The sequence below is a fragment of the Bos javanicus genome, chromosome 5 (assembly GCF_032452875.1).
Source record: "Bos javanicus breed banteng chromosome 5, ARS-OSU_banteng_1.0, whole genome shotgun sequence".
Taxonomy (NCBI): Eukaryota; Metazoa; Chordata; class Mammalia; order Artiodactyla; family Bovidae; genus Bos; species Bos javanicus.
Window position 1 is genome coordinate 51,427,096 of NC_083872.1, and position 22,115 is coordinate 51,449,210.

General features: G+C 35.9%; 1 protein-coding gene across 5 annotated transcripts in view; it reads right to left on the reverse strand.

Moving 5' to 3' along the window:
• Positions 1 to 8,831: 8,831 nt before the first annotated feature.
• The window catches only part of MON2 (MON2 homolog, regulator of endosome-to-Golgi trafficking), a 111,925-nt gene continuing 98,641 nt past the window's right edge, over positions 8,832 to 22,115 (reverse strand). For all 5 annotated transcript variants that reach the window (XM_061416611.1, XM_061416612.1, XM_061416614.1 and 2 more), the window contains 2 exons: positions 20,815 to 20,897; positions 8,832 to 9,518 (listed from right to left, as the gene is read on the reverse strand). In XM_061416611.1, coding sequence (XP_061272595.1) covers positions 9,355 to 9,518; positions 20,815 to 20,897 — 247 coding nt within the window. In that variant the 3' untranslated portion in view covers positions 8,832 to 9,354. The remainder of the gene's footprint in view (positions 9,519 to 20,814; positions 20,898 to 22,115) is intronic.

The following is a 22,115-nucleotide window of genomic DNA, read 5'->3' on the forward strand; positions in this document are numbered from 1 at the left end:
CCTAAAATACACGGGTATGCCCATTAACTGCCCAATCCCAGTGTCATGCTTACTGTATGCATTTTAAAGCAAATGCTGAAGTTTGCCTTTGATGTGCAATCAGAACTACTTCCAATTAACAATATTTTTGTATTTTTTGTATATATGGAACCTACTTGGAATTAAGTGCCTAACCTGACAAATTTGACTAGGCGTCACAGTGATGCTTACAACAAAGTTTATGTGCTTAAGTCGCTTCAGTTGTGTTCAACTCTTTGCAACCCCATAGACTGTAGCCCTCCAGGCTCCTCTATCCATGGGCTTCTCCAGACAAGAATATTGGAGTGGGTTGCCATTTCCTTCTCCAGGGGATCTTCCTGACCCAGGGATCGAATCCACGTCTCTTATGTCTCCTACATTGGCAAGTGCAGGAGACACTCTATCACTAGCACCATCTGGAAATCAGCTAATACTTTCATTATAATTCACACCACCTTGTTCCCATAAGCTGGCACCCCCCACTGCTGATTCATTGCACAGTGGACCACATTATCCTCCACCACAGCTGATATCATTTGTTATAGTGGTACAGATATTCTAATGGTCCTCAAATAGTTATTTGCTCTACAGTATATACAGATACATTTTCAGTGGTAAAAGAATCTTCCTGCCAATGCAGGAAACCCTGGAGACATGGGTTGGATCCCTGGGTCAGGAAGATTCCCTGGAGAAGGAAATGGCAACCCACTCCAGTATTCTTGCCTGAAAAATCCCATGGACAGAGAAGCCTGGCAGGTTACAGTCAATGGGCTCGCACAGAGTCAGACATGATTGAGCATGAGCACTACACTACTATAGATACATTAGAGCCTAAGATTTCCAAATAAATTTAATCATTACACTAATTGTATCACATTCCTTTTCACAATTAACCTTTTGACAGCATTGACACACATGTATTCATCATCCAGACACAATGTGCTGTTCAGTTCTTTGCCTCCACCCATAGTATCCAAAATCTAATCATCCTTTCCAAATGTGAGCACGCCCAGCTTAACAAGCCTTCACCATGACCACACAGCAGAAAAATGGCAACAGCCTCCTGTCTTAGCTTCCCTACTCTATATTCCTTCCACTTTATCCTGCTTATAACTCGTTTATCTTTAGTTTCATAATTTACTACTAAAAATAATCACTCCAGACTTCTGCCACCTCAAATCTAAATTATTCTGCTTAGCTTTCAAGGAATTTCATGAGTTGGCCTCAATCCTTTACTGTCAACCTTGCTTTATAAAACATGTTGAAATCTACTCTATCAGTTTCCTGGTATCTCAAGAGATATGCCTTGCTCACATTATTTGTCTTTACCTGAAATACCCTCCAATATCCTTTGGACCCATCCAAAACCTTTCCAGCCAACAAGGCCCATTTTAAGTTCTGTTTCTACCACTGAGCTTTTTCATTGCCTCTGAATACTAACTTCAATAATATCCTGAACCACAGAAGACTACGCTGATATTCCTGATTTTGAGATCCCAAATTAATCTGTACTAGTCTTTCAAAATATTCTGCACACTTGTCAAAGGTTTGTATTCTCTGCAGAACTATAAACTCCGTGAGGGCAGACACTAATCCAATGCCCAACACATAATGTTAACAACACAAGAGTACATATATAGTTTTCTATTGAGCATTATTTTATGTATGCAGTTTCTTCAACTAGCTATAAACACCTTTGAGAGCCCTTCCGAAGACTTCTGTCCATTCAGCAAGGACACAGTTATGAACATACACATAGTAGATTCTTAATATGCTGTGTTGTCCAGTGAAGCAAAAGGCTGACCCCTCTGTGAGAAGGTATGGGTTTCCGCCCATTTCTTGAATGACATGTGCCAAAAGTTTTCTGTTTTGTCTTCATGTTAACATCCACCAGTTACCATGTACTCAGAACAGTTCTTTACAACAATCCTTTTTAAAATCCTAATAAACAACTCTGAGTTAAACCCTTCTATGACTCTATGTTTCAGATGAGGAAACCCAAACAGGTTAATTAACCCAAGGTCACCCATCCAATAAGTTAAGAGTGCTGGAATTTGAATCTAGCAAGTCTAGTCTAAACCTTGGCTGTTAACCACTATGCTATTGGTTATAATACCTTAAACTATAAGTCAGTAAGATGTTTTGAGCTCTTCTCAGACCAAATAAAAACCCAGTGCCATTCTGGAGGTTACAGTCCTTAGACACATCTTCTTCCTCACAGTATTTCAGTGTTCTGTGGAGGTTACAGTCCTTAGACACATCTTTTTCCTCACAGAATTTCAGTGTTCTCTGTTATGTCCAAGTGTTTTTGTCGCAATGCCTACCCACAGAAATAGTAATTATGTAAAAAGCATTTTCAATGTATTTCAGTAAGGCTTGGATTTTAATGGACTGAAGAACTTTTCTGTAAAATGTTAATCTAGCATTGTGTGGGGGGAAAAAAACCTGCTTTTGAAATAAATGTACTTCAGCTGTGTGACTCTAAGTAAAAGTCACTTCACTCTCTAAATCTTGACTTCCTCCTTGGTAAAATGAGTATAATTTATACCTTCCTTGCAGGAACTGCTGTGAGAATTAAAAGGAATAATATAGGCAAAGCCCTGGCTAACACAAACTAGGTCCTCCATAAATGATTAAAATTAAAAGAAAAATTTACAACTACACTTGACTTCTGTAAATACTATGGAGGAATCTTTCAGTATTATACATTTATTATACAAGCCAGGTTTTCAAAAAAATTAAAACTATTTGTCTTTGAGAGGTAGAGGGATGGTCTGGCATTGTTATAGGTAGGCGGTTTCAAAATTAGCTTAACTAAATTAAAAATAAATGAGTGCTCATAAAAGATAATGAGATGAGGATTATGTTTTCTACTTGACCTGCAATTTTAACACAAAGTTGTAACTCTTTTTTTCTAAACTGCTAAGAGATGTTTCATAATATCTTTCTAGATGTATATCCTTTTTGTTTCAGATATTAATAGTTTCAAAAAAGGTCTCAAAAACACATCTCCATTATTGTATTTTATGAAAAGTTTTTCCAAGTTGATACGAATGTTTGGTTTTTAAACAGAGTCAATGACGTGGGAGTGGGAGGTCACTGATGTGTTGAACCTCGTCAGGAGGAGGACGCAACCAAGTATATGAAGGAAAACATGAATAATTTATCATATCTGAAAGTAAACTCTCAAATTGGTTGTGACTTTTATACTAGAAAACTAGTACTGCTGGAACATAATTAAAAACCTAGAATCATGCTGAGTGGTAACTGTAAGGCAAATTAAGAAGCTATGTAATCACAGCTATAACTACGTGGTTTTTGTGAAAAATCTATCCTAGGCCACAAAGAAAATTTGGGTTTGAGGCCAAGAGACTTTCATGATAATAATACATAACTGATATATCTCAATAACATAAAAATTGCAAGGAAAAAGTGTAACAACAGCAGTATTACTTTCAAGAACTGTGTCAGGAGCTAAAAAAGAATCTCACAAAATTAGATAAATATATCCAGTCTGACATAAACACCATATGGTAACCGCCTTAAGAGACAGGAGTTGTATGTTATGTGTTAAAATTATGACACAGAGGTAGTAAAAGCTGGAAAGCAAATGCAATTTGCACAATTCGGTCTGAAGCCTAATATTTTATTTTTCTAGATAAAAAGAATAAGATTGCAATATTATAGCTTTGGAATTTTTCTCCCATCTAGTTAAACTTCACAGAAAGGAGCAGTTGATACTATATTGCAATAGTTCCCCAAATAGTGGCATGGTTTAGCTGATCTTCCCTGGTTGCACTATTTAATGAATGTTTAAAATTAAATTTAATATAAACACATTTGCAGCAACTGAAAATGGTCTCAAAATTCAAGGGTACAATAATTCTTTTTTTTCCCTGAGGGGCTAGAATCACTCCCACAGTGTAATTAAGAATGTTTCAATGACCTCTGAATCACTATAAGCATCAAGCATATGGATATCAACTACAGCCAGGAAAGACCTGGAGATGAGTACTATAACATTTCAGGTCTTCTATCAAAGAATATCGCTTTCAACAGAAAAATAGAAACAGGTGAAATCCAAGGGCAATATGCTGCCTCAAGTCCTCCTTAAAAGTAGGGACTGTGCAAATAATATAAATCAACAAATATTTAGATAACATAAATATAAAATAGTTCAAAGTATCTGCCTCCCAAACAAAAAGCCCTCCCCCGCATTAGACAAAAAAAACAAAAACAGATTTTAAAGACTTCCTTTGGAGAAAAGTGGTATAATCTCTATTTACACAAAATACATGATTGTTGCCAAGTTTAGCTGCGGAATTCATCATATTTATAGCAATCTCATTTTGTAAGCATCCTGGCTGCTGAATCCTATAGATTCAGAAAGATAGCAGAAGTTATAGCCTCTTGTTCAGCTATTTTAAAATGGCAGGGGGGATTTCACCTTTGCAAAAGAGCAACAGTGGCCAAAGTAGAAGGTATTTCCAGAGTCCCTTCTAATAGAAAGGCAGTTGGCAGTGCCTGCCTGTATGTGGACTCATGAGTCATGTCTAACTCTTTGCAACCCCATGGACTGTAGCCTGCCAGGTTCTTGTGTCCACGGGGATTCTCTAGGCAAGAATACTGGAATGGGTTGCCACTCCCTTTTCCAGGGGATCTTCCTAACCCAGGGATCAAACCTGGGTCTCCTACATTGCAGGCAGATTCTTTACAGCTGAGCCACTGGGGAAGCCCAGAGATATTTCCAGAGTCCCATCTGATAGAAAGGCAGTTGGAAAGTCTTCTACCCTACTAGCTCTGTTTCTTCTTAACAGATATAGGTGAAACTAGAGGAAAAGCTGGAAGAGAAGAGGCAGAGATTAAAAGAGAAATGAGAGGAGAAAAAGGAAAATAAGAGGAAACTATAAGAAAGAAGAAAAAGGGAGAAAGATATTTAGTCAAAGGTCTCAATAATACAGTAATACAAATCAACTCAAAATTCAAACTATGTATGTTGGCTCTAAAGAATAAGTAATTCATTAATTATCATCCCTGTTCTAGAGATAAGGAAACAGAGGCTTTGAACAGTTAAGGCGTGAAGTTAATAAGAGGCAGAAGCTCAGCTCCTTGCTGCCTCACAATTTAAGATTACTAAGAATGTTTATATTCACAAAAGTATCACAACATGCTCCTTTAAAGAGAGCCAATATTGCTAGTGCATTCTAAATTACTAGATTTATAAAAAAAATTGATATTCATCTAAATCCTCAAATAGTTTTTATATAAGATAGATATTATAACTTACTTTCCAAATCTATAAAAACCCTTCATTCAAATTGAAAGCACTACTCTACTTACCAGAGATTAAAAAAAAAAATTAATTCAAGTGATTTTTAAAGCATTAAAAACTGCTTTCCCATAGCACATGAATTTGTAACACACCATGCACTATGAACTCCTGGTTCTTATCATGAGTGGTTTAAAAAAAAGTTAAATTCACTCTAATAATATAAGCATAGTAAAATGTGGTACTTTACACAAGATGTCATATCTGCTGAAGGCCAGAAGTGGTTAAGTAGAAATCCAAAGGACATACTAGGCTGCTGGCAATGCTTTCATGAGGCCGTTTTTGTCTACATTTGTGGTGTGTGTATGTTAAGTCACTTCAGTTGTGTCCAACTCTTTGTGACCCTATTGACTGTAGCCCACCAGGCTCCTCTGTCCATGGGATTCTCCAGGCAAGAATACTGGAGTGGATTGCCTTACCCCCCTCCAGGGGATCTTCCTGACCCAGGGATCGAACCCATATTTCTTACGTCTCCTGCTTTGGCAGGTGGGTTCTTTACCACTAGCGCCACCTGGGAAGCCCACATCAGTGGTAGTTTTCCATTAAAAAAAAAAAAGTAATCCACAATATTCTCAGCCTGGATACAGATTAATTCCAGAGGCTTCTAAATCTCCACATTCAATTTCTATAGCCATCTTAAGTAGGTGGATTCCTGAAAAAACTGTGCCTTGAACTAACTAGCCAGATGTCACATCACCTCCAGCAGACTGTTGAGGATTTGACTATTCATATGAATTATTCTAAATTTGACAAGAATATACTAGCCACTATATAATAACTACACTGTTATTCATTAACACAAGTATAATAATGTTAACCTCATTAATACTTTTGAGTTATTTTCAATAATTCATGTTGTTTCATTCTCAGCTTCTTAACTGACCCTTTGGCCTAATGGTTACCTAGGACTTGAGGTACCAAATTGTGACGATGAACAAAATACTCCAAGGTTACACTGAGAAAGGACAACCTAATTACTGGTCTACTATAGAATTAAGTGAATGTTATCAAGCAGAATAAAAATATATATGCTAAATTGCCCATCTTTTCCTTCTGCACTACAAAAAATTTAAGAAATACAGCAAAAGTTGAATCAATAATCACACAGGGGAAAAACAGATAAGAAATGACACAGCTGTTAATATAATAAAATTTAAAATGAAAGCAAGTGAAAAGTGGTTCTAAGCCAGACTTGTATGCACCCAGTAGCCTAATAAATAAATGTTACTCACAAAAGTATACAGTAAAACTAACAAAACTTTAACACTAGTTTCTATAAAGAAATACCCAATAAGAAACAACAAAATGATCTGCTTCTTTCTGGCAGTAGTAGCATTACAGGAAACCAAGTTATTCAAGTTGAAAATTAGTTTCTTTTTTAATGGAAAACAGTCAGAAAAGGACTTTAATCCACTTGGCATATGCCAGTTGTCCAACAATCTATATAAGATAGGCACTGTCAGTGACAAAAAGTGATTATGTGAGGCTTAAAACTCACTGTATTTATAATATGTATCCCAAAGGACATTATTACTACTGTTTTAAGGCCTATAGTCTCAAATGTACTATAAAATTATCTCAGCTTTGGGAGTTTCCTTTTTGAATCTCCTAGCATCCAGTAAATTCACACACACAGCTCAGTTTTTCTAGTAACTAAAGAAAGCAATTCAGACCAACAAGAGGAAAATGTGTTAACCTCTCCAGGGATCAGGATATTTTAGAAAATGCAGCCTTGACTCAAGGGAATGAACTGCTAGTAATGATTCCTGGCGGTGGCAAGAGATACTCTGGGAGGAAAAATGTGTCAAATCATATCAGCAGGTGGGCAGCCCACTTTGCTGGGATGATTATCGTACTATATAGTATTAATACATTCATATTATGTGTGTATAAATACCATACATATATATATATTTTTCAATCTGTAGGGCATGGTCCTAGTATTGAAAACTAATGCAATGTTAGCTTAAACTACTCAGTTTATATAAATATATGCTGCATACCCTTGTCTCACATCTAACTTTCACTAGAATAATAATTATTTTGATTTCAATTGATCTGTTATTTCTCAAGAACAGACATATTTTTACTTCATGCAAATTCATGTCAATATTTTTAAGGTGTTACTGAATTGGAAAACTACCCCTCTTATTCTATTTCAACATTTTAGCAGTGATATACAGATTTTTCTGATTCCCAGTTTAACATCCAAATACAGAAAATAAACTAAATACACAGATTGAACTTTTTTTTTTAAACAACTTTAAGGAAATGCTGAAGATAGAATCTAGGAAATGCCATATTTTATGTTAACTTTAGGTGAAATTATAAAATAGAAATTCATCATTTAGTGTAAATAAAAATAGCATCCCTTTGAAAAAAAGACCTTATCACATGTGCAAATTAAATAAATACAGATAATAGTGCAAAGTAAATAAATACACAATTACAACACCCTCAAAACTGTATCTAATTCATGACTCAATTCTAATACCTTATTATAGTTTTATAATAATTCGAGAGGCTGAAATTTATAAATTCTATTAAACTCAAAGGCTTTTCAGAACACTAAAATAATACTAAGACCATTATAATTTATGAATAATCATTTTTTAAACATATTTGCATTTTCACATAAATAACTATGGAAATTTAACTCAGAAGAAAAATGTAATACCATAATCCATTAAAGAAAGAAAATACAGTGAGTTAGGTCAGTTTTTTAAGAAATAAGTTAGTATATTCAAGAGCACTTTTCTTCTTCACTAACATAGGAAAGTGAAACAAAATTAGCATTTTACTCCATGACAGAAAATTTACTGTACTTCTAAATGCTACTCTATCTCCAAAAATGCACTTCTCATTGTTTTGGAATACACACATAGTTTGTATTTGTGGATTAGCAGTGCTATTTTCTTCTTGAGAAGATATTACAAAATGAAACACTCAAATGAACAAAACCTCACAGCAAAATTTTAGGACATCTAAAAATCATCATGGCTGGGTCATATTTCAAAGACAATGATTAATGTTGTTAGTCAGTAGGGGGAAAAAAGTCAGTAGAAATATAAAATATGAAAAGTCTTTAAAATCCAGACAGTAAATATAAAAAGAGACAGACTTAAGTGAAATCTGGGAAAGATATTTAAAGAAATGAGGTATGATGGAGCTATAGTGCTACAATTCATCTCAACATATTAAGTTTTAATAATAACCTCTACTTCAGAATTGCAGAATCAGCAAAAATCATAAACTATCTGCTGCTGTGTTCTTGTGACCTTTCTGGTCAGATTTCTAATAGTCACTAGTAAATACATTCAAAATAAGCATTAAGCTAATTGCATAATCATATGGTAAGCATATCTGCCACTTAAGGCAAATTATAAGTAAAAATGTAAGCAAACAATTTTGTATTAATAATAAATACAGCCTCAAGCATTTAACATGATCAATATTTTAAAAATTTAAATAATAAATGCAACAATTTTATACAGAACTGTACCATTTATTATACACACAAGTTGATCAGTTCCCTTTGTTTACAAAGGCTGGTTATAGACAAAATGGAATGTTACAGTACCATCTTGCATAAAATTTTAGTACAATTTTGTACTAGAAAAAGGGTGCAAAAACACCAGCCTAATAAATCTGATTAAATGAAGTATCTTTTCTTTCTTTTTAAAAAGTACATCATTAACACATACACCACAAACTGTACATAAGCTCACTTTTAAATCACCAGTTGAAGATACGGGTAGCAGGTACGTTGTAGAATTAACCATTCCTCCCATCAGTTTATTAAAGGCTTGCTCTGCTACTCATTCAGGAGCCTTTGTTGACGTGTAAGCTTGTAATATGAATTACTTAACTCAGGTAAGTACAATTTAAAGGAGGCCAACAACAGCTGCCAGGAATTATTTGTAGTAAGATACGTCCTTCTCACAGAAAATTCACTGAGGAGCAAAGATTTTTCATGTATCATTCTTCTGTAAATTTAGAGTAGCTGCTCAAGATTCTCCATTTTGAACTTTGGATGTTGGTGGTTGCATGAAATCCTTAAAAGGAACTAGTGCCTCTTTCAGGGCAGAACAGACCTCGGAAGATGAGCAGGTGATGCATTCCACTAGAGTTGGGTATAAGGCAATTACTTGTGCCCAGGTATTTCCATCAACTGTAATGCAAGTATAAGGAAAGAGGGGGCTGAATTAGCAGATTATCTAGTTAATACAAACACATTCCTTTAAATCCAATGCAAAAATTTTTTTTCTAAAATATGGAGATTCCACAAGCTTGTACCTTTCTTTAAAGTCTAGAAGACATGATCAGTGTGCAGACTCATCAATACCACCAAATATGATCAAGTATTTAAATGATACTTCAGTTTGTGAAGGGCTTGGAAGCTAACAAAACAACTTAGAATAATTCAAACTTTTATCATTTTCAGTATAATAGCCAGAGAAGAAAGTGTACTTTTCAAGAACAATTAGAAAACAATTCAATTTTGGGGAATTCCCTGGCGGTCCAGTGGTTAGGATTCTATGCTCTCACTGCCAAAGGCCAGGGTTCAATCCCTGGTCGGGGAATCAAGATCCCACACACTAAGTGGCATTGCAAAAAAAAAAATATCCATTTTTTTATGCAGTTGTAGGCTAAAAAATATATACATCTTAAATTTTTTTCCTAGTAATAACCTTAATATTGATGGTAACTTCAAATGACTACACATACATCCATTCTTCTCTTATACTTTTTGCTAATCTTTAATGTATATGAGTAGACTTAAACTATAGTGGGGAGGGACACTTTTGCCTTCCTCATCACTATTATGAACAACTAGTACAGTGAAATGCTATCTGTAAATGGACAACAGTGTTACACCACAATTACTTGATTTCCTTATGCACTGAGATCATATATTACATTTCTGTTTTCCTCTAAGTATTGTGCACATTGTTGAGAGCACAATACACAATAAAAACGGATGACAGACTTTTCTTAGACAGTATATGTATATGGCACTTAGTGGAACAAGTCTCAAATCTGGGAGGTAGTGTAGTATAAAAAAAAAGCACAGTACACTATGCATAGGAGCTTTTGTTCCATTTTTCACTCCAATTTACTGAGTGTCTACTAAGTATCTAAAAACCTTTCTGAAATAAGGTAGTGCTGGGTGTCCCTGAACAAGTCATGTAATTTCTCATGTCTCTACTATAGAATAAAGGAATGAGGTTCTCAAATTAGTGTTCTTCAAGTTACTTCTTCAAAAAAAAAAATTGATGATCAAGTAAGTCTGGCAAATGTTATACATATTATCTTCCCTTTTGGGGATTCACAGTTCACATGAATTTATTAAATGCTCATAATGAAAGAACAGGTTTAACTTTTATCAATTCAGGGTTTCCAAAATTAATTTGACTATGAAATTTTTCCATTCAGTATCCACTGACATCCCTCAATATTAATATTCATTCCTTAGTACATATCTTGGGAAATGCTAATCTATTTTTAATCTCTTCTCTACCCAAATAGGCTTCCTCAGAGCAGAGGTAAGAAAAAGAAAAGGCGAGTGGGACTGATGGATATAGGTAAGGGAGCAAATGTCAGGCCAGAGCTGTTCTGCTTTTTATCAGTTTTGTATGTTGGAAATCCATATCAGATTTCATTTGTAAGAAGAATTTTGCTGCTTAACAACAACAAAGAAACATTTTAAAAACCAATGGCGTAAGTAATTTTAAACAGTTTGCTCCAGTAGTTGTCTACAGAACTTTCTACTAATCACTTAACAAAAAGATTACACTAAAAGAATTCTGGGAAAAGGCAAAGTAGTAAGGGCCAGGAATCTGTCTACCCACTTAGAAAACAATTGAATTGGCAGAATCTGAGGCAACTGTTTTGAAACTCTGGAGCCTACTGAAGGTTGCAGATTCCAAGATTTGGACAGTATATTGTGGTTAATTTTTGTCAATCTAAGCCTTTAGCACAGTAGCAGCCTACCTATCCCCACTTCTAGCCATGTGGGAAGCAGCTGTGCTCATGTTCCTAGCACAGCCTTGGACGGCTTGTGGGAGGCCAGAGTAGGAAAAAGGGACCCTATCCTTCAAATATCAGGGATCTGTGCTCTAATTGCTACTTCTGATCACAGACAGAGGCTTCAGGAACAAAAATCAACAACAACAAATAGTTCAAAAATGGGAAAAGGATTTGAAAAGACATTTCTCCAAAGAAGATATACAAATGGCTGATAAAGTACATGAAAAGATGCTCAACATCATTAATTGTTAGGAAAACGCAAATGGAAACTACAATTAGGTACCCTCTCACACTTAACAGAATGGCTATTGTTAAAAAACAAACAGAAAACAAGCATAGGTGAGGATGTGGAGAAAACACAGCTCGGGTTCACTGTTGGTGGTAACGTAAGATATAGTACAGCCACTGTGGGAACAATATGGTAGTTCTCAAAAAACAAAAAATAGAATTTAAAGTAGGATCCAGAAATTTTGGAAAACTTCTGGATATAATTATACATTCAAAAGAATTAAAAACAGGATCTCAAAGAGATATCTGTATGCACTTGTTCACAGCAGCATTATTCACAACAGCGAACACATGGAAGCAACCCAAGTGTCCAACAGATGAATGAATACATACACACACAGAATGGAATATTATCTGGCCTCAAAAACAGAAGGAAATTCTGCAACATACTAAAATATGGATAAGATTTAACAACATTAGCTAAGTGAAATAATAAGGCAAACATGGTATGTTTCAACTTACATGAGGTAGTTAAGAGTAGTCAAGATCACAGAGATAAAAATTAGAATGGTGATTACCACAGGCTTGGAGAAGTGGGGAATGGGGAATTATTGTTTAATGAGTACAGAGTTTCAGTTACAAAATGGAAAGTGTTACATACATGGACAGAGGTGATAGTTACCAACACTGTGAATGCATTTAATACCACTGAAAAAACAGTTAGGATGATGAGTTTTTTAACATGTATTTTACTGTGATAAAGTAATTTTTTGGGAAAAAAGATTGCATAGATTGAAAGCTATCTAGATTGGCCCAGACTTATTCCTGGTTTATTGTAGGAAAACACAAAGATACATTATTTAAGATAACATCATAAAACTCAGGGGAAGCTACTCAAATTTCTTAAATTTTTTTAAAAAATATGTTTTAAAAACTAACAACCATAGATCTTCATGGGCACTCTGGACTTAACTATCAAAAACAATGAAAAAGCTACACATACTGATACAGAAGAATCTTTATTTTATGAAGTGGAAAAAATGAAGTGTGTTCACAATAGTAGGTAAGATATGGGGCTATTATGAATATTTATTTGTGTTAAAAACTGGGGGCATATTGGAGCACAGTTGACTTCTGAACAACACAGGTCTGAATGGTGTGGATCCACATATATGCAATAAATACTGCAGTGCTACATGATCCCCGGTCGGTTGAGTCCAAGCATGCAGAACCCCAAATATGGAAGAACCATCTAAGTTATAGAGGAATTTATGACTGCTCGGAAGGTCAGCACCCCTAATTCCTGCATTGTTCAAGAGCCAACTACACATATATTTGTATTTACATAATAAACTTATGGAAGAATCCACAAACTAATAAAAATGGTTGACTATGGAAAGGTAGGAGCCTGGCAGGTACAGAACAACGGATACAGATACAGAACAGGGGAAAGACTGCTGTTCCCTGTATATCTTTCTACAGTTTTGAGTTTTTGAACCATGTGTATATTCACTATTTTTTCAAATTTTTAATTAAAGAGTAAGATGATAAATAAGTAAAAAAAAATACCTCCCCCACCAGAGAACCCTAAAACAAATAACAAATGTTCTAAACAAATACTGGGTGAACACTGGCTCTGCTGGCTTCCAGCAGTCCAACATATTTCTGCTGGGAAGGCCCAACGTTCTCCAAGTTGTTTTCTTTTTTCTTATTTCTGAATGGAGTTTAGCATATCGTGTTAATATGTTACTATGTCATCATTTATTTAACTTAAATCTTCACTTAATATACCCACAGGCATAATTCAAACTTTCTTGAACAATTTTAACATTAATTTAGTTAAATCATCTATCATTAATACACTGCCCTACCCATGGCCCATTGACTTTTCAAAAAAAGGCTATTGAGTTTTCCTTCCCTTTTCTTCCATTATACAAATTCTGGTTACATTCTTAACAGCTATCCAAAGATCATAAAAAATACATTTGCCATTCTTACTATATCTATAGCAATAACATGAAAAATAGATAATTTCCTGTTTACTTCTTAAGTATAATATATTTCTAAGAATCAAATTCTACCTTGTGATCTAATAAAGATTTTACTGGTCTCTAGGAAGTCAATGCATGATTTCCCTTTCTGAAAAATAAACCAGAACATCTTATTAAGATTATTCAAATTTGAACTTGATAGGATAAATTAAGGACATTTGTTCAAGAATTTTTCTTAGAAATTCTACACCTTCTTTTTGAGGTTGAATATACACAAGTCTACTGCTTCTTGAAATTTAGTATAATATGCCCTCTAGGCCAAAGTAACAGTCGGTGAATTTTGAAAGGAGCAAAATATGTATTTGATTATATAACAACTGACAGGAACAAATTATCCTGGGATTCATTTATTAGGAACCTATGTTCTTCTTGGGTCTTAAAAGTAATGCTGCTTAAAGCATCAATCTGCTTGTACCAGAATGCAAATAAACAGACTTCTTCTCTAACAAAGTCTTACTGTATAAAAAAGTAAGCTAAACCAGTGTGCTTAGTGACACAATTGACTTACACTCTGATGCCAGCTCTTTATCTTGTCCTGAACCAGTAACAAACTCTTAAAACCAGTGGCTGGTCCAAAAAAAAACTCAGTGGTGGTAGTGTGTTTCAGAATAGAATACAACATGATTAAAAAGCCTGTCAAGAACTTTACGCTTTAAGGGGAGTGAGTCATGTACACATGGGACTATAATACAGACAGAGAGCTTCAGGAGCACACAGAAGAGAGCTACAACTTCACCAAAAGGAGAAACCACTCACCTTCAAGGAATAAAATCAAGGCTTAAAAGTGGTGTGATATCTGACCAGGGTGGACACAGGCAGGAGAATGAAATGAGGAAAGGATTGGGAGTGCCTGGGTAGACTGACAATGTGAGTTTGGTGGGAGAATAGTATATATGAAGTCCAGTGGGAGATAAAAGCATGAAGAGAAGAGAGTTAAGACAGTAGGATGCTCTGTATTTGGTAGGTAGTGGTAATGAAAAAGATTATTTTGTTCTGTTTTATAAGGATGGGAAAAGGAATTACCAATGCAGCACTTTTAGAAAAATCATTTTTGGCATTAATGTAAAGAATGGACTGGATAGAAATGAGTAACAGAAAAGGGGAAACAAATGAGAAAGCTCTATAAAAATGATCCAAAGCTATTTATATGATAAATGGGTACAAATGCAGAATAGAAGACTCTTATGACCCAAAAGACTCAGTCATGTTCTACATTAAAAATATATAAAATATAAATTATCCACACAGCTGCTGCTTAGAGTGCTCACTCGTGTCTGACTCTTTGTGACCCCATGGACTATAGCCCACCAGGCTCCTCTGATGGGGATTCTCCAAGGAAGAATACTAGAGTGGGTTGCCATGCCCTCCTCCGGGGATCTTCCCAACCCAGGGATTGAACTCAGGTCCTTGCCAGCGGATTCTTTACCGCCTGAGCACCATTTAGGCCAATTTGGGCCTCCCAGGTGGCGCTAGTGGTAAAGTACCCCATCTGCCAACGCAAGAGTTGTAAGAGATGCAAGTTCAAGCTCTGGATTGGGAAGATCCCCCGGAGGAGGGCACGGCAACCCACTCCAGCATTCTCGCCTAGAGAATCCCATGGACTTCATCTCTTCCCTTTAACCTACAACTATTAATAGTAAAATATCTTTAACTCAGTAAAAGTGTCTCTGCCCAATACATCAGGATTGCAGAGAATTCCACACATCTGTACAACTATACATACGACTGGATAGACTGAAAATTCTCTGGCAGTCCAGTAGTCAGGATGCCAGACTCTCACTGCCAAGGGCCTGGTTTGTTTTGATCCTTGTCGGGGAACTAAGATCCCACAAACAGCATGGCCAAAAAGAAAAAAAAAAAAAAAAAGAGTGGATGGACTGAAATACACAGAGGAGGCAGGACTGGGGAAACAGTGGAGGTGGTACCTGCAGTCCTGGATCCCCAGTCACAGCAGCGAATCCCACAGAAAACCTAGGAGCAGTAGGGCAGGTGACACAATGACTCTGGCTTCTCAGCCACAGCAGTGACTACGGCTACAGGGAACCACGCAACAATAGCGACATCACCCCTCCAGTCACAGAAACCCATGTGAGTCTGGCCCCTCTGCCCACAGCAGCAGTGTCCATGAAACGGATAACCCTGAACGTGGTAACAGCATCAGACCCCAGCTCCTCACTGCACCCACCCTCTCTCCCCACTGCAGTGGACCCAGGAGATCCCAGACATGGTGGAGATACCCACCATACCAGTGACCTAGGCCGCAACACTGGCAGCAACAAGGTACCAGCAACCCCTAAAGCAAAGTAGTGACAAGGGCACCAGATGCTACCTCTGGCAGAAGCAGTGGACAGTGAAAAGTGCCAATTCTCACTCTAACCACAGGCATCGCAGATAAGAGAAATCAAAAACTTGTACTATAGTGCCACCTACTGAAAAACAAAAGAAAGGCCTCTCATCACTAACCTGTTACATTGTTAAAATCAAATAAAAAAGAAGCTTTACTAAAGAAAAAAGGTGTTTGTTCCTTCAAATATATCAGAGGAACAATTTTCATCAAACAACATGAAAAATCAAAGTAACATGGTATCAGAAAAGAAAATGACAATTCTCCAGAAGCCAAACTTAAAATCACCCAACACTGCAATCTGATTGATAAAATTAAAACAGCTGACAGAGGAGCCTAGTGGGCTACAGTCCACGGGGTCACAAGAGTCAGACATGACTTAGCAACCACACCACCACCACCCACCACCACCACCTAAAGAAATTTAGAAAGCTACAAGAAAGCTCAGATAGAATAGTATGATGAGTTTAGGAATAAAATTAGTGAACAGAAGGAATATGTTACCAAAGAGACTGAACTCTAAAAAATAACCAAACAAACTCTGGAGCTGAAGAACTCAATAAAAAGAGATGAAGAATGTATGTAACATATGGGAAATAGAACACACCATATGGAAGAGAATTAGCTAACTCAAAGATAGAAACTGTGGGTCTTCCCTGGTGGTCCAGTGTTTAAGAATCCACCTTTCAATACAGAGGATGTAGGTTTGATCCCTGGTTGGGGAACTAGGATCCCACCTGCCACGGAGCCCTCATGCCCCAACTAAAGAGAAGTCCACACACCACAACGAAAACCCAATGCAGTCAAAAATAATAAATAAATGTTTAAAAAGATAGAAATTTTATAATGATATAGGTAGGAGAGGAAAGAGACCTAAGATTTTTTTTAAAGGAAGAAATTATATAAGAACTATCCAGTTCTATTAGGAAAGGCAACAACAGAGTAATGGGCATTCCGGAAGAAGGAGGGCTTCTCTTCTCTGGTGGCTCAGTGGTAAAAGAATCCGCCTGCCAGTTCAGGGGCTGCAGGAGACACAGGTTCGATCCCTGGGTTGGAAAGATCTTGTGGAGGAGGAAATGGCAACCCACTTCAGTGCTGACAGAAGAGCCTGGCAGGCTACAGACCACAGGGTCAAAGAATTGGACACAACCAGGCAACTGAACACACACACAGGAGAAGAAAGGAAGAAGGGAGTAGACAGTTTATTTAAAGAAACAATAGCTGAGACCTTCCCAAACCTGCGGAAGCAACTGCATATACAAGTCCATTAAGCCAAGAGAACACCTAATTACCTCAATGCAAAAAGACCTTCTCCAGGACAAATTATATTAAAACTGCGAAAAGATCAATGACAAAGAAAGAATTTTAAAGTCATCCAGGGAAAAAGAATGGTAACCTACCATTAGGTAACCCATTAGGCAATCAGATTCTCAGCAGAAAATCTATATAGGCCAAGAGAAGAATACTCAAAATGTTGAAAGATTAAAAACCTACCAGCCAAGCCTACTCTATCCAGCAAAGTTATCCTTCAGATATGAAAGAGAAATAAAGCCTTTTCCAGACAAATGAACTGAGGCAAAAGACCTCCCTTATAAAAAATGTGGAAAGAAGCTCTTCTACTTGAAACAAAAAGATAAAAGTACACAAAACACTGAATAAAGTGATAATACAGATAAAAATCTTTTAAATAATTATAACATAAAGGTTAAAGAGGGAAAAGCAGTAAAAAAAAAATAATTTAGGAATGAAATCACAACATAAAAAAGGGTAATCTGAGACAACAAAAAAACACAAAAGGGAATAGGAAAAGGACAGAACATGTACAGGCAAATAAAATGTGCTATCAGCAGAAAAAGAAATATTTCATCAGTGAGACACTTCACAGAAACATCAAGGTAAACACAAAATATAAATCTAGAGCAGAGACAGAAAATATAAAAAAAGAGAAAACTGAGGAAAATATCACAAAACCCACAAATGAAAATGGTGTAAACACAAGGAAAAAGAAAGAATGTAGATATAGACCAACCAGAAAAAAAGATAAAATGGCAGTCCTCAGTCCTCATCCATTAATAATCACTCTAAATGTAAATGGATTGAATTCACCAATCAAAAGACACAGAGTGGCTGGATGGATTAAAAAACAAGACCCAAGCACATGCTGCCTCCAGGAGACTCATGTCATCTCTAAAGACAAACACAGGCTCAAAGTGAAGGGATCGAAGATGATACTCCAAGCACATGATAGCCAAAAGGAAGCAGATGTAATATCTGTATGTACTCTTATCAGACAAAACACACTTTGAGCCAAAAAAAGGTAACAAGAGACAAAGATGAACACTGTATAATGATAAAGGGGAAAATTCATCAAGAAGACATAACAGTTTCTAATATATATGTACCTATCCCAGGTGGTGTTAGTGGTAAAGAACCTGGCTGCCAAGAGACACAGGTTCAATCTCTGGGTCGGGAAGATCCCCTACAGGAAGGCATGGTAACCCATTCCAGTATTCTTGCCTGGAAAATCCCATGGATAGAGGAGCCTGGTGGTCTATATAGTCGATGAGGTCACAGAAGAGTCACAAACGACTTATCAACTGAACAACAAAAACACAGAAACAGCAAAATATATAAAGTAATTATTAATAGATCTAAAAGGAGAAACTGACAGCAACACAATACCAGTGGGTGACTTTAACACCCCACTTACAGCAATGGATAGATCATTCAGACAGAAAGTCAACAAAGAAGTAAGTGGCCTTCAATGAATCAGACCAGATGGGTTTGATAGACATATATAGAACATGCCATCCAAATGCACCAGAATACACATTCTTCTCTAGTACACATGGAACATTACTAAGGACAGACAACATGTTGGGGCACAAAACAAGTCTCAATAAATTTAAGAAGACTGAAGCCATATCAAACATCTTTTCCAATCACAATAGTATGACACTAGAAATCAACTACAAAAAGAAAATTGGAAAAATCACAAATATGTGGAAACTAAAAAACATGCTGCTGCTGCTGCTAAGTTGCATCAGTCGTGTCCGACTCTGTGCAACCCCATAGACGGCAGCCCACCAGGCTCCACTGTCCCTGGGATTCTCCAGGCAACAACACTGGAGTGGGTTGCCATTCCCTTCTCCAACGCGTGAAAGTGAAAAGTGAAAGGGAAGTCGCTCAGTCGTGTCCAACTCGTAGCGACCCCATGGACTGCAGCTCACCAGGCTCCCCCCCATCCCTGGGATTTTCTAGGCAAGAATACTAGAGTGGGATGCCATTGCCTTCTCTGAAAAAACATGCTACTGAACAACTATTGAGTCAATGAAGAAATCAAAGGGTAAATTTTAAAAACACCTGAAGACAAATGGAAACAAAAATATAACATTCCGAAATCTACATGATGCAGCAAAAGTGGTACTTATGTGGAAGTTTACAGCAATATAGGCTTACCTCAAGTAATAAGAAAATTCTCAAAAAAATCTAACCTTACATATAACGGAACTAGAAAAGAAGGATGAATGAAGCTCAAAGTCAGTGGAAGAAAGGAAATAATAAAGACCAGAGCAGAAACAACTGAGAGAGAGACTAACAGCAAAAGTCAATAAAACTAAGAGCATACTAGTACAGTGTATACACAAGTAAAAATAAAATATTGTACACATGAAACATATAATATTACAAACCAATGTTACCTCAATAAATAAAATAATAATAAACCATGAGGTATTACCTGAAACCTGTTAAAATAGTGTCGTCAAAAAAAGAAGAAACATTAAGTGTTAGCAAGGATATGGAGAAAAGGTAACACTGGTGCCTGTGAATGGGAATGTAATTTAGTACATCTACCATGAAAATCTGTAGAGAGTGTCCTCAAAAAAATAAAACTAGAACTATGATCCAGCAACTCCACTTCTAGGCATATGTCCAAAGAAACTGGAAGCATATCTCAAAGAAATATTTGTATCCCCATGTTCACTGTAGCGTTACTGACAGTAGCCAAGACATAGAAACAACCGAAGTATCCATCAGTGGAAGATGACTAATGATGCAGTATGTATGTATATGCATATTTACATATATTTGTAAACACACACACACACAACAAAATATTACTCCACCATGAGAAGGAAGAAAATCCTGCCATGTGAGTCAATGGAATGGACCTGAGGGCATTATGTTAAATGAAATGTCACACCGAGAAAGATAAATACTAGTATTATATTGCTTGTATGTGGAATCTAGAAAAACTGAACTCAAAGAAACAGAGGGTAAAACGGTGGTCACTAAGAACTGAGAGTGTTGGGGAAATGGGTAGATGTTGGTCAAAGGATACAAATTTCCAGGTATAAGATGAATAAGTTCTGGAGATTTAACACACAGCATGGTGATTACAGTTAATAATACCATATTATATGCCTGCAAGTTGCTAAGAGTAAATTTTAAACCTTCTCACTGCAAGAAAAGAAATGGTAATTATGTGACATATTGAAAATATATCAAATCAACAAGTTGTATACCTTCAACTTATATACTGTTATATATCAACTATATCTCAAAGCTGTTGGGGAAAAAGTTGGCAAAATTTGTTTAAAATAAGGAAAACATTACAAAGCAATTGTACTTAATTGACATCCTTATGTCGGCTATAATGGACTTGTTGCTTTGTTGTCCTAAGGCCCAAGGGAAAAAAGTCTTGTAGCTGTTACATTCCTAACATTCAGTTAACTAAACAGTAGTACAAAAATACAACACAAATAGAACATAAATGTTATAAGCTTAGAATTACTGGGTTTCTAAGTACTTACCATTCTCAGGCTTAGTCTTCTTAAGTGAATCAATGAGAGTACTGACTGCTTTTAAAACAAATATGATTTCTGTTACTTGTTGCCTAAAAAAAAGGGGGAAATTATTTCCAAAAAGATTTTAAGATACACCACGTGTCTTTTTTTCACTAAATTATACAAATAGATATACTTTGGAAAATACTGAACATTAAACAGTGCAAAGTTAATATTAGTTTTAAATTCTTATAAAATAAAATCATTTCAGTAACGTATTTTGGTATGCAACTAAGATTTATAGTTATTCTAAGTTATCAACACTAAAATGGGGGGAAAGACAATCTATTCATGCAAATTTAAATTTATTTGTAAGATATTTCTTAAAACTACTTAAAATTAAAACACTGTATAAGATATGCTGTTAAAACTTCTACAAAAGTTTTTTTCTTTTTAACTAATTAGTACTAAAAGAGATCTGCCAAAACTTAAATGTATATAAAGATTGTTATTACCCCCTGTACATAATTTATCATGCTGTTAAAAGTATGTTTAAAATTACAACAGTACTTATTTAACTTTCTAAAACAACATATAAGAAATATGCTCAAGGTCAATTTAGAGACATCAGCGATGAAGAATAAGCTTGGAGTAAAGGACCAACAAGAGTAGTTTGATTCTTCTTTCTCTCTGTAGAAATATATCTCTTCTTCTCTACAGTCCTCCCCCACGCCCCACTCCTGGTATGAATCTGTGTTATCACTCAACTGATAAGATTTTCTTAATAGTATGAGAGGGTACTATTTCAAGCCTCCCTTTTTAAGTATGGTGGTGGTTTGGTGGTTTAGTCACTAAGCCTTGTCCGACTCTTACAAGCCCATGGACCATAGCCTGCCAGGCTCCTCTGTCCATGGGATTCTCCAGGCAAGAATATTGAAGTGGGTTGCTGTTTACTTCTCCACTTTTTAAGTATACAGGTATTTTATTGGGCTGCAATGTCGTTTTAAGAAAAGAATGTAATAATACTGCATTAAACATAAGACAATACAATAATATAACAATTATAATAAGACTATTTAAAGCAATAAACACTTAAAACACAAGAAAGGAAAGAAGGAAAACTGCTTTCTGAAATCAAGTATCTTTTGCTCTAATAAAAATACTCCAATCAAGGCAACCCTATTATTGCTTTCATAAGTATACTTCAGAGGTCAATTTTAAAAAAATTAATTTTCAATCATGACAATAACCGAATTACTAACACCTGTCTTTGGAATGTTTTTGTATATAATTTATTAGAAGGTATAATTTATGTTCTAGAAATTCAA